This window comes from Cyprinus carpio, chromosome A16 (genome assembly GCF_018340385.1).
Source record: "Cyprinus carpio isolate SPL01 chromosome A16, ASM1834038v1, whole genome shotgun sequence".
Taxonomy (NCBI): Eukaryota; Metazoa; Chordata; class Actinopteri; order Cypriniformes; family Cyprinidae; genus Cyprinus; species Cyprinus carpio.
This window is the reverse complement of record NC_056587.1, coordinates 23062593-23074798: the sequence shown is the minus strand read 5'-3', so window position 1 is coordinate 23074798 and position 12206 is coordinate 23062593. Positions and strand designations below refer to the sequence as shown.

At 40.7% G+C, this 12206-nt stretch overlaps 2 protein-coding genes across 2 annotated transcripts; both read left to right on the top strand.

Moving 5' to 3' along the window:
* The first annotated feature begins 79 nt into the window (after positions 1–79).
* LOC109082746 (trophoblast glycoprotein-like) lies at positions 80–3491 on the top strand. The gene is made up of 2 exons (XM_042773293.1): positions 80–772; positions 2228–3491. Exons 1-2 carry the CDS (start codon positions 510–512, stop codon positions 3159–3161), a joined length of 1197 nt encoding a protein of 398 aa, XP_042629227.1. The 5' UTR covers positions 80–509; the 3' UTR covers positions 3162–3491.
* A 1236-nt stretch (positions 3492–4727) lies between these two features.
* On the top strand, positions 4728–11630 carry LOC109055530 (keratinocyte differentiation factor 1-like). The gene is made up of 4 exons (XM_042773294.1): positions 4728–5036; positions 7112–8154; positions 8233–8310; positions 9856–11630. The coding sequence occupies exons 2-4, from the start codon at positions 7131–7133 to the stop codon at positions 9906–9908; spliced, it is 1155 nt and encodes a 384-aa protein (XP_042629228.1). The 5' UTR covers positions 4728–5036; positions 7112–7130; the 3' UTR covers positions 9909–11630.
* The last annotated feature ends 576 nt before the right edge of the window (positions 11631–12206 follow it).

The following is a 12206-nucleotide window of genomic DNA, read 5'->3' as shown; positions in this document are numbered from 1 at the left end:
AATCAAATGTGTTTTGTTCATTTTTAGTGGATTTATGTAGTTAGTTCTCAAGTTCACACAGGTGTAGAGAATCAACATCATCCACTAACTAACCGCAAACAAACAATACTGACTGTCTTCTTCAGTTGATTTAGCATTTTAAACCCAACAAACTTCTTTCCATCAAATGTTTTGACTGAAGTGTTTGTGCATCTTTCTGTATATTTGGGAATTTAATGCATGACAATTAAGGAAAGATGAGTGATGCTTATATTTCCTAACAGTGCGGTTTACATCTTTACAAAGCAAAAGCTGCTCTATAAATGTTTCTTATGGCCAGAGAACACACGCTGACCCCAGTCCTGCGACAGGATGGATGTGTTGTGTTCAGCTCCACCCACCCTGGCTTCTAAATCTGAGATCAGGAGCTCTTTCTAGATGAATGTGTTGCTGAGGATCTCCTTCAGCATGTGCACTTACAGCGAACGCGGTGCCCTCAGACGCTCCGGACCGTGAGCGCGAGCGCTTGGATGATGCCGCCGGCTGTGTCGCTGTCCTTCGTCTGCGCGATGTTGTGCGTCTCCGCGTGCGTGGCGTCGTGTCCGCTGCGCTGCGAGTGTTCTGGAGCTCAACGCACGGTGCGCTGCGCGTCTGCCGCGCTCCTCCAGGTCCCCGCCGCGATCCCGAGCGACGCGAGCAGCCTGATCATCACCGGAAACGAGATTCACAGACTCGACCACAGCGCGTTCAGCGGACTGCAGAACGTCACACACCTGAACCTGAGCAACAATAGGTGAGAAAGATACTGTTAGTCAACAAAAACTATCTACTGTCTGTCTGTCTGTCTGTCTATAGCAATAATGGGTAAGAAAATATACTGTTAGTAAGCAATATCTATATATCCATCCGTCTATCGGAATGTGTGTCTATCCATACTGTACATCTGTTTGTTTGTCTATCTTTCCATCTGTCTGTCTATGTATCTATCGTCTGTATATCTTTATATATACACAATACAGATTTTGTCAAAGCAGCTTTACAGTGTCAAACAGGAAAATAGTGTCAATAATGCAAGAGCACAATAGAAAACAGTCATTTTTCCAGGTAGTCAGTTCATTGATGATTCAGTGATGTCAACATCCAGTTCAGCTCTATTCTGATAGTGTCTGTGCAATCAGTCAAGCATCCCCAACCAAACAAGAAAAAGGAACCAAAACTCCATCTGTGACAGAAATGGACAAAAAAAACTTGGGAGAAACCAGGCTCAGTCGGGGGGAAACCAGGCGAAACCAGCATGACGTGGTTTAATTCCAGACTGCAACACAGCTGCAGAGGTCTTGTCTGGATCCCGTGGTCTTGTGCCGATGGTTGTGGAGGTGATGAGGTCTCCGCTGACATTCAGGGCTGTAGAGGTCGTCTCTAGGGTGACATGTAAAGTGTGAAAAGTAGCGGTCGAAGTACTGAGCCTTGTGGTCAAACAGCGGTAAGATCCATTAGCACTAATAGAGAAATACAACCACGATCAGATGATAAGAGTAGGTCATACGTAACTCATGATGAGAGCAGTCTCAGTACTATGATACGATCTAAATCCTGATTTGAAATCTGAGATACCATTTCTCTCCAAGAAGGAACATAGCTGAGCGGATACTGCCTTTTATAGTATTTTTGACAGAAAAGGGAGATTTGAGATCCGTCTGTAATTAACTAACTCTCTAGGATCAAGTTGTGTGTGTGTTTTTTTTTAAATAACAGACAATTTGAAGGTTTTGGGGACATATCCTAAAGACACTGATTAATTAACAATATTCAGAAGAGGATCTATGACTTCTGGAAGCACATCTTTTAGGAGCTTAGGTGAAATAGGGTCTAACATACATGTTGTTGGTTTATATGATTTAACAAGTTTATACAATTCTTCCTCTCCTATAGCAGAGAAATCTATCTATCTATCTATCTATCTATCTATCTATCTATCTATCTATCTATCTATCTATCTATCTATCTATCTATCGTCTATCTGCCTATCCATCCACTGTTTGTCTGTCTTTCCGTCTGTCTGTCCATCTATCTACCTATCAATTTATCTATCTGCCTGTCTATCCATCCGTTTGTCGATCTATCCGTCTATCTTTCTATCTATCTGTATTTTTACTCTTCTGACAGTAATATAGATTTAGTGATGTGCTCTTGCTGACTTGTATATTTCACCATTTAAAATCCTCAAACTTTCTTTCTGTTCTGCCAGCATTATGGAGATCGGCTCGCATGCATTCTCCTCTCTGCTCATGCTGCGTTCTCTTATCCTGAACAACAACGAGCTGGTTCTGATCCACCCCGAGGCGTTCTCGGTGCCTGGCAGCCCTCTGCAGGAGCTCAGCCTGCGCTCGTCTCTCTATAACTACACGTCTCTGACGGACCTCATCACCGCCCTGCGCTGGGGAGAGCTTACACACCTGCTTCGCCTCGATCTGTCGGACAACCATCTCGTCCTCTTACCCCCAGGGATGTTCGCTCCTCTTCCGAACCTGCAGCATCTGCATCTGCGCAACAACTCTCTGGTGGCCATCTACAATGGCACCTTCTTTGGCATCGTGCAACTTCTAGAACTGGACTTGACTGGAAACACCTTCAGAACTATTAGTGACGAGGGTCTTCATGAGCTGGAGCGATTCAGTGGGGTGCGTCTGCTGTTGGGTCAGAATCCTTATGTGTGCACATGTGAAGCACAAGAGCTTGCCAACTGGCTAAACAGTTCAAAGGTCAGGGTGGGCGACGCGGACAGGCTGTATTGTGAGTTTCCTGCTGCTCTGCGTGACGTGTCTTTGCGGGGTCTTAGCGCGCAGGTGTTGGGGTGTTACAGTAAAGTGCATGAAGAGATTACTGACTTGTCCCTACAAACTTCCTACTTGTTCCTTGGATTAGTGTTGGGATTCGTAGGCATGGTCTTTCTCTTTGTTGTCTACCTCAACCGAAAGGGTATCAAGAAATGGATCACAGAAATATATGAAGCCTTTCAAAATGTGCTGGAAGGGTATCGTCACCGGTATGAGATCGACTCTGACCCACGATTGGGGCATGCTTCACACGGTCACCAGGGTCGGCCTCGAATGGACCAGCGTTCAGCGCACATCTCTACTGATGCCCATATCACGCAGATCCCATCCGATGTAACACTATAACTGCACAATGAACTAATTTCTATAGAAATGTTTGTAGGTACAGTATTATGTCCTGATATTGCCCTTCAGTTTGTAGCAAAGTGGTGTGCTTGACATTTTCTAAATAGACCAAATCAAGATAAATCATTAGTGGTTGGCAGACACGATTAATTAGAGAGATGTCTGACTGGTAACTGATGCAATGCCAATAAATGCATGATATAAGCTAATACAATATACAATTTAATTAGAAAACATCCACTAGTGCAAGAAGAGTCAACACAAAAACAGATAAAGTTTCAACTTGTGAATGTGTCGGATTACAGTAGTTCAAACAGACATGCACTCTTAAAAATAAAGATTCTTTATTGGTTTTAATGGTTCCATGAAGAACCTTTACAGTGGAAAAAGGTTCTTTATATTATTAAATGCTCTTAAATGTAGAACTGTTACTTTTTAGAACTGTTTACTGAAAGGTTCTTTAGAGAATCAAAAATGGTTCTTTCTATGGCATATGGCCTTTAGGAACTTTTATATTTAAGAGTGTGGACTAAAAGCCACAAAGTCCTACATGCACATCTATATGCTGAAATTTCACAAAATTTCCTGAGAAAAACTGTTGATTATAATCCGGTTTTCATGCGCTCAAAATATCTGATTTATCAGTCAAATTTTCTAAAGGTTACAAGGGAACTTAAAGAGGCACTGAATGACTTCTCATGTGTATCTAACCCTATTTGACTGAATTATGGTCTCCATTATATTTCATAACCTATTCACCAGACTGAAACGCTCCTCTCCATCACATTATTTGGTGCGGCCCACCACGTTCACTGCTATAGATTGTGTCCTCAATATTTTGCCATGGTTGAGGAAAAGAGGGAAATGAAGGGGTGTATAGGGGGAAAATGGGTCACAATGAAGGATTTTGAGTGTAATGTTCCCTGCGAGCACATAGCAAATCTCTCTGTGTGCTTTATAGAGCCTGGAACTAATGACTGCAATTGATCAAGACCAGACAGCCCATATTAATCTGTGTCTCTGCTTTTGGCAAAGCAGTATAGTACAGCATGTTTGAAAAACCTCCTCTGGTGTGTGTGTGTGTGTGTGTGTGTGTGTGTGTGTGTGTGCACATACCGTTATAACATTTAAATCTAGTCCACCAAAGGAAATCTAAAATGCTTGTTTCTATGTGAAGCAGTCCAGGAATGACATTTGCATCATTCAGTATACACCGTTCCACAGAGAATGCTTAATACTTTTCAGAAATGTACATAAAATGTTGTATTTGGGGCTCCTACTTCTTTTTTTAGATAGATAGATAGATAGATAGATATTCTTAATCACTGCATGTAACTATTGCACATGCAAATGAGAATTACTGACGTTAGACCAAGAGAACCTCTTAGAATTGTGAACCTGTTAAAATTGTTTTTGAGTTTGGTGCATGACAAATACCTCATATTTTGTTTGTAGTCATAAACACTGGAAATATTATATTCATGTTTTATTTGATTTATAAAAAAGCAGAAGTAAACGAACAAAAGGCATTTAGGAGGTTTAAGCAACACATCCGTTTCAAGGGAGTGACGTCACTGCTTACCTGCAAGTGGGCGTTGGATTTACCTGTAGCCGCAGGTAAAATACGGCACGGCGGGGCGAAGGAACGAAGCTCACCGATCAAAGCTTTAGCGTGAGCCGAATCAGAAAGCGCGTGTTGCGCGACGAAATCGAAACGTTTGACCCATTTTCAGTAAGTGAATCAAAACAAAGATCGATGAAGTGGAGGTTATAACGCGTCAAAGGGAACATACTTCACACTCGGGCTACTTCCGCGATCTTGAACGGCTAGAAGTTGCTCTCTAAACACCTGAAGATTTCATCCGAGCCTATGCGGTAAGTGACACCTTGACAAACCATCCTCTCTGCGAACGAGTCACAGGAACGCTCGCAATCAATGGATCCTGGCGGATGCGCGCTCGTTTGTCCGCTTGCATTGGATGTAAAGGGACTTTACAAAGGATTGTAGCCATAAATAATTCTGTTAAGTCAATAAATATTGTTCTGGTACAGCCATACAGACAAGTACAGTTAGAGGCTGTTAAAACACACTAATGAAGCATTTAATATTGTTTGGACAGGTAAACTGCATTTAGCCAATACATGCAATGCATATGTTCCATCTGCTAAATAGTCCAAATAAAGTTTTTTGGTCTGGCCAGAGCACACTTTACAGGCCTGCTTTATGTCTGACTAAACTGTACACTGATAATGGCCAGAAATGAATAACCAGTCCTTACGGATGTATTCTGGGTATTTCTTTCTCATCCACTCGATACACAAGAATGTCCTCAAACTATCTGTTGGTTGATGACCAATTACAATACTTATCAATATCAGGCATTCACAGTATTGAAGACATGCTTCTTTCTGTGACCGGATTCATCGAAAACATATGATTCTAGACAAAGAACGCAGTCCTTGAGTCAAACACTGACTGCATGAAAGGCGAAGTCACAAGGGAGTGTATTTAAAAACACATGTAATGAACTGTAATAATAACACATGTAATGATGAACTGCCTTTAGATAAAAATTGTGTTTACTATATTGTCCTTTTGCATTGACACACTATTTTTTTTTTTTTGATGCTGTAAAGCTGCTTTGACACAATCTGTATTCTTTAAGGCGCTATATAAATAAAGGTGACTTGTAAAAATTAATAACATGATGATCGAGTAATTCCTGCCCACCAAAGAAATCCCATTTTAAACATGCTGCACTCTTAGAAATAAAGGTTATTTATTGGCATATCTGGTTCCACGAAGAACCTTTAACATCCATGTAATCTTTCCAAAGCACAAAAGGTTCTTTATAGTAGAAAAAGGTTCTTTGGAGAACCCAAATTGGCTCTTCTATGGCATACCTGCGAAAACCCACGTTTGGAACCTTTATTTATTAGGAGCGTAACGAGCTACAGAAAATGCAGCTTATATTTTTTTAATGTTTAATATTAAGATCCGGATATGGTTGTGCTGATATAACCACTCCAAATGCTCACATTTTCCAAGCTTGCATAAATAACCCTTCTATGCTATCTAGATACAGATCAGCTCACTGTTGACATGTTTGAAATGCCTTTGGAGCACAACACATGGAGACACAGAATGAAGGTGTCCACTATATGTTATTTTGACCCATATGGTCGGTGGTATATTGGTGCAATGTTTATGATTAAAGTGTGAAGCATGGTGTCCCATACTCAGAATTAGTGCTCTGCATTTAACCCATCCAGGTGCACGAGACTCAATATTGAGGGTTTTGGGTTGTGATTGTTATTTATTAACCATTAGGCCATGACTGTTTAATAGTCCGTTTCATTTTTTGATTTCACCATCATCATTGCACGTTTTTTTTTTTTTTTTTTTTTGGTTATATCTCCAGGCTTGAGGAAGTCATTGTGCAATAACTGAGAAATCTGAGGCCTGTTTAACACTTTGACGTTTATGAATATTCACACAAGTTTTCTCAGCAGTCGTTTATAATGAACTTTTTGTCATTTTTTTAAAAATATATCAAGGTCTGTTTCACACATCTTTAATAATCAGAGTAATCGCAACAGCATACATGTGTATTTACTTTAATACATATGCCATAAATTATAAAATGGTTAGGAGAATTGCCAGATTTACTGAAGTATTAAGTGCTGTTTGTGTCTGTCACTGCGCATATGACTTGCATCAAACCTTACAGGCGTCTTTTAATTGTCATTTGATGTTGCTCCATAAAAGCCTATATTGCAAATAATGCTGTAATTTAATCATGCATTACAACGTTCTGCAAAAATAGGCTCAGCACATCTCTACATGCAGGTACGATTGTGCTGCTTTGTTTATGTGTGCAGTGTGAACTTGTGAATTATTTCAGCTTTTTAAATCTAGATGCATTAATGTCCATCCCATGTTCCTGCAGGTCCTGAATGTGGTGAGTTATGCCTGGCCACAGCACAGGAACACATCACAAGACGCGTCCTCATGGCTCAAGCCGCTCTAGGGCAGACGGCTACAGGCAAAGCCGCACCTACTCCAGAGACAGCAGCACCAGTCAGGACACCTACAAGGAGAACTACATTGAGCAACCTCGTAGCATAGACTCGCAGTTCCCCCGTAAAACACATCCTCACTACGCCAATGGACGAGGCTCAGAGACCCTGGGGTTTATCCCAGGCTCCGCCGACTCTCCTCAAGGTACACAAGCCTGCGGCTCATGCGCCTCTCTTGGCTGTAGTGGCTGCAAAGCTGTGCTGTGCTGCATTCTCACCTGTGGGCTTTACGGGTCTCGCAAGCCTTGCTTGCCGCCCAACGAAAGCTCCACTGACAACCCTTTAAAAGCCGAGCCAGAACCGAGGAAGCCCAATGGATTTGCTCTGTCCAATCCCACATGCGGCGTAAGCCTCGAACCGAGCAAATCGAGGCAGTTACCAATCTCTGGCAGCTTCAGGTACGGCGACGTCTATTTTGCTGGCAAGAAAGTGGAGTACCCTGTCAACTCAGACGCGCCTCCACGACGGACCAGAACGGCTGGAAAGGGTGACAACAACCATCGTCCCAGCAGTAACACCAGTATCTACTCGAGGGAGGATTTGGATCTAGACGACCTGGACGATGGCGGCACTGACATCGACTCGCTAATCACTAAAAAGCTTCTAGAACTTTATAAAATGCACCAGATCGAGCAGCTGGCCAAATGCACGTCTGACGTGTCCTTCTCCCGGAAAACCATCGAGATCAGCGATCTGATCAACAGCATTGCTCAGGACTACAACTTGGAGGAGCAGGAAGCGGAGTGCCGGCTGGTGCACGGCGTCATACGCATCAGCACCCGCAACAAGTCCTCAAAAGGTTACAAAAGCAAAGACTATAAATCGCACGATGCAATGCAGCATATTAACGGGAGGAGGGATGGAACGCTGCCCGACAGTGGGAACGAGACCATGACCTTCACCTTTAGTGATGGTAAGTGATGGTGGATAAGAGTGTCAGCAGTGCACAATGACATTTGAATGTCTTTTGACGCTATTTCTCTTTCCCTAGGAGAACCCGAGGTGCTAGTGTCAGAATTGACACCATCAGATGAGCTTGCCCGAAAGATGAGAGGCAACAGTGGGAAAAGTAAGTGTCTTGCTTCTTATACTTTCTGGATGGCCTGATGGGTAAATATAATGTACTGCCAGTCCTGGTGGAATTGGACCCTGAGGATGGCGTATTGTTTTCTCTACTTTTGAATTTGGCATTCCTGCCTTTGATCTATGCCCCCCCAAAAGAATAATGCCCTCACCCACCTGTCTCTGTAAACTAGTTGCAGGGCCTAAAGCTTCTGACAGTGAACACTGAAGCTTCTCATCTCACTTTACAATCATTCTTGAGGGGCCTTAGCTCGCCTCCAAGCAGTTTATCCACTATTCCACTATATCAGATCACATCTACCCTTCCTCACATAAGGGTGGTGCTCTTATTATGTAGCCTAACTTGTCTGAAGGTCTCGCTTTTCTTGCACTGTGGAATTCTTCTATGCTAGAGACGTGTGCAAATGTAGAGTGTCACTTGAATGAAAATCAATACTGAAAAAATGTTTCTGCCTAAAATTGTAGTTCAGTGCTATTGATGACATGGGGAAAATTTGCAGGCAAAAAAAGCGTGATCAAATACAATGACTGGAATTCGGTAATAATGACGATGAAATAAACATCCAAAGTAGACATACCAACCCTGAATCATTTATAATATTGAAATGTAGTTTTATACAAAACTAGCAGAGTAAATATTCACAAGAACGACTGTGGATGTTCCATTTTATGTCGCTGTTTACATCTGGTTTTAAAGTGAGTTTTGGTTGATCGGATCACAAGGAGATGAGGAGGCACATCCCTGTTTACACCTGCTGTTTTAGTCCACCACTTTCCTGATTTCTTTGAGGGAAGGGTCTATAGGCGGGTGTATGTATGGGCTTATTCTGATCTTTCGATCTAATATTGCTCTATAAGATTGCACAGCATACGAACGTGAAAGGAGATAGTTGAAAACAATACGGAGAATAGCAGCTTTCATTGTTGCTTCTACACCAAACGCTTGTGTTAGAATTAGGAATGGTAAGAGAAAATTGTGCTTTTTACAAATTGTCATTTTTTTCACCTTCAAACCAAACTTACGATTTCAGACGGCGAAGTTTAAATCCCATCTTGTTAATGCAATTCAACAACGTGTAACAAAATATTTAAGAATTACATCATTGGGCAGAGAGGAGGTGATCTTTTGTGGTTGTTGGAACGTAAAAAAATCCACTCAGTCTCTGGAAGTGGTTAAAAATGGACAAGCTCTAAACCTTTGATACCTGTATTTAGCATCATCCCACTTGTGATCGGATCGACAAAAACATATCTTAATACCACGTGTAAACGGAGCCTAAGTTATCAATCTCCACTCACACAGCGGTCACTGCCAAATTAAGAGTCTTGCTATCGGTCAGCACTGCGAATTGACAATTTCATCGCCAAACTATGAAAAAAATTCACATAGGGAATTTTCTTTGCCAAGTCCATTGCCCATTCAATTTCACTGATTGTAACTTTATTTACAATATTTGTTAAATGCAGAGTTGCGAGAGGTTTGAAGTCCATGTATAAATTGCAAAAATCAGCATGTTCTTTTCCTTCACAGATTACTACTCGAGCTCGGCCACAGATTCATCAGGGGCTCCACTTTTGCGCTAACTCTCCAGCTGTTCCCTCTCAGTTATTACTGCCTAACTAGTGTTCATCTCTGTCCATGTGTTCCTCTCATATTTCAGTGAAAGCATTTATTATGCTAAGGACAGTTTGTGTTCGTCAGAATGCCCAAAGACTGCTGTAGTCGCACAGCTTCTGTCACGAGTGTAATGTTAAACAAAGGAGCCTGTTGCAAAACACAATTGTTTCCTACTGCCCTCGTAAGAAGCCATGTGAATAGTTACATAATGATGGACAAGTTTCCTGACCAAGCCATTGGCATCAAAGGGTATCTAAGTATTGCTTCTAATTATACTTTTAGAGACACTGCTATCATCCTAAGTGGTGATGTATCTAGTAAATATGCATGTATTCAGCACTGATTAATAGCAACAACAAGACTTAAACTAGTTGCTGTCAGTCTGAACTGAACAATTTGTCCTCCTTGTTCTTTGTTTAAACCATTTAATGCAATTTAATGTTGTTTTGGGACTGTTTGTTGTCAGCCACATCTGTATGGTGGAACGTCAGTTTTGAAATACTTTAATGTTTTTGTTTTTTTTGCAATTGTTTTGTATTGAAATAAAAGGGAGTTTCCTCTCATTTTATATTTTTATTCATTACTGTATTAATTTAAACTGTATGCACCATTTTGTCTTATCATACTGGCTGTTTTGTTTCAGAAAACGATTGTAGTTCTGTATCGCATAGAACATATTTACACTCATACGTGTTTACCACAGAAAATTTCTCTCTTTACCGCGTAGCATTTTTCTCGGAAGATTGCATTGGTGTCCGCCTCCTCCCTCTGTTTCCCTCAGGTCACTGTGCTATGAACTTGTTTGGCTGGTTTGACAATAGAAAGGAAATAAAATCCTAGTGTTTGTTGGGGTTGTACATTGCAGAGGAGGGCGAACTCCAGAGAAAATTCCCCTTGCAACTGTGCTCTTTTTTACACTACTGTAAAACCAGCTGCTCCGATTTACTAGTCAAGCTAATTTTGTCATATCTAACATATAGTTTTTAAGGATTAATAGGAAATTACCAATCATTAAATGGTTTCCTTTTTTTTTTGCATGGGCGTGCTAGCATTCTGTTGTCTTGCTTTTGGATTGTAAACCATTTCGGACCCAATTAATTGCATGAAATTGCATCTTTCTTAACTAATTGTTTGGTTAGAGTAGCAAAGGTTCATTTCATTTTTTTAAATAAATAGATACCATAGTTAAAGTCATATCACTGCAATGTAGTGAACTACTGTTTCAAATGGTTATCGTTTTAAAATGCATTATTTCATGCACTATATTTTTTAACAAGAAGGCCGTAGGCTTCAGAAACTTCATCAAAATGGTTTTTTTGTTTGTTTGTGTTGGCCTTAATCATCACAAGAGGGCACTACAGTACACACTATCCAGAAAGAGGAACCCAAACCTGGAGCCACTGATCTCAAGACCAGCTATGAGTTATGTTTTCATGTGTATTTGTGTGTACGGTCAGCTCAAACATTACAATATTATGTCTTCGTCATTAGTTTTGTTTCTGTACAAATCTGTTTATCAAGCACTATCGTATAGTTTTTGTAAAGAAAATGTCCAAACTTGGTTTTCAGGAATAGCATACTAGCAAGCTACCAATTCTACAGTGTATAGCATACTATGTACATTCCCTTTGTCCATGCATGCTAAGATGTGTATACAACAGGTCACACTTTTCTACAAAGCAACATAAATGTGGATTAAAAATGCAAACCAACTATTTTTTTTTCTCCATGCATGCAATGTTTATAATAGCAACAAATGCACATGCAATTAAAAAAAAAAATTAAAAATCCAGTATTAAGTTGTAGTGTCTTGGGTTTTATTTATTGATTGAATTGTATGTGTTTTTTTTTTTTTTTTTGTTTTTCTCTATAGTGTTTTTTACATGATATTACTTTGACCGTTCCCTGTACAGCCCACCTTTTCCACTATAAGTATGAAAACAATAGAAACAAAGCCAAAACCTGGACATTTTAGGCAATTTAAGTGTCCTGGAAAAAGAAGACGTATGATCACCCAATATATATATATAACCTACATATGCTGCTCAGTGTATATCCTGACATCACTAAAGCGACTATTTAAGCACCAAAGAAATGGAATTTCTCGCAAGTCACTCACAGAGCAATCATCTGCTATAAAAACAAATACGCAGGGGCGTATTGTGCAAACCATGCATTTACCTTTGTGCCACTGACCCTGTAGTGTCTCCATCAGACTTTCTCTGGGTACACACGTAGCAGCAAACACAACTTGTTTTATTACA

What these genes read in the sequence shown, in the direction of transcription:
- LOC109082746 (XM_042773293.1), top strand. Translation starts at nt 510, where the DNA reads ATGATGCCGCCGGCTGTGTCGCTGTCCTTCGTCTGCGCGATGTTGTGC. An exon ending in CTGAACCTGAGCAACAATAG is followed by an intron (nt 773 to 2,227) that starts GTGAGAAAGATA and finishes CTGTTCTGCCAG; the next exon opens with CATTATGGAGATCGGCTCGC.
- LOC109055530 (XM_042773294.1), top strand. Translation starts at nt 7,131, where the DNA reads ATGCCTGGCCACAGCACAGGAACACATCACAAGACGCGTCCTCATGGC. An exon ending in GACCTTCACCTTTAGTGATG is followed by an intron (nt 8,155 to 8,232) that starts GTAAGTGATGGT and finishes CTCTTTCCCTAG; the next exon opens with GAGAACCCGAGGTGCTAGTG. An exon ending in GAGAGGCAACAGTGGGAAAA is followed by an intron (nt 8,311 to 9,855) that starts GTAAGTGTCTTG and finishes TTTCCTTCACAG; the next exon opens with ATTACTACTCGAGCTCGGCC.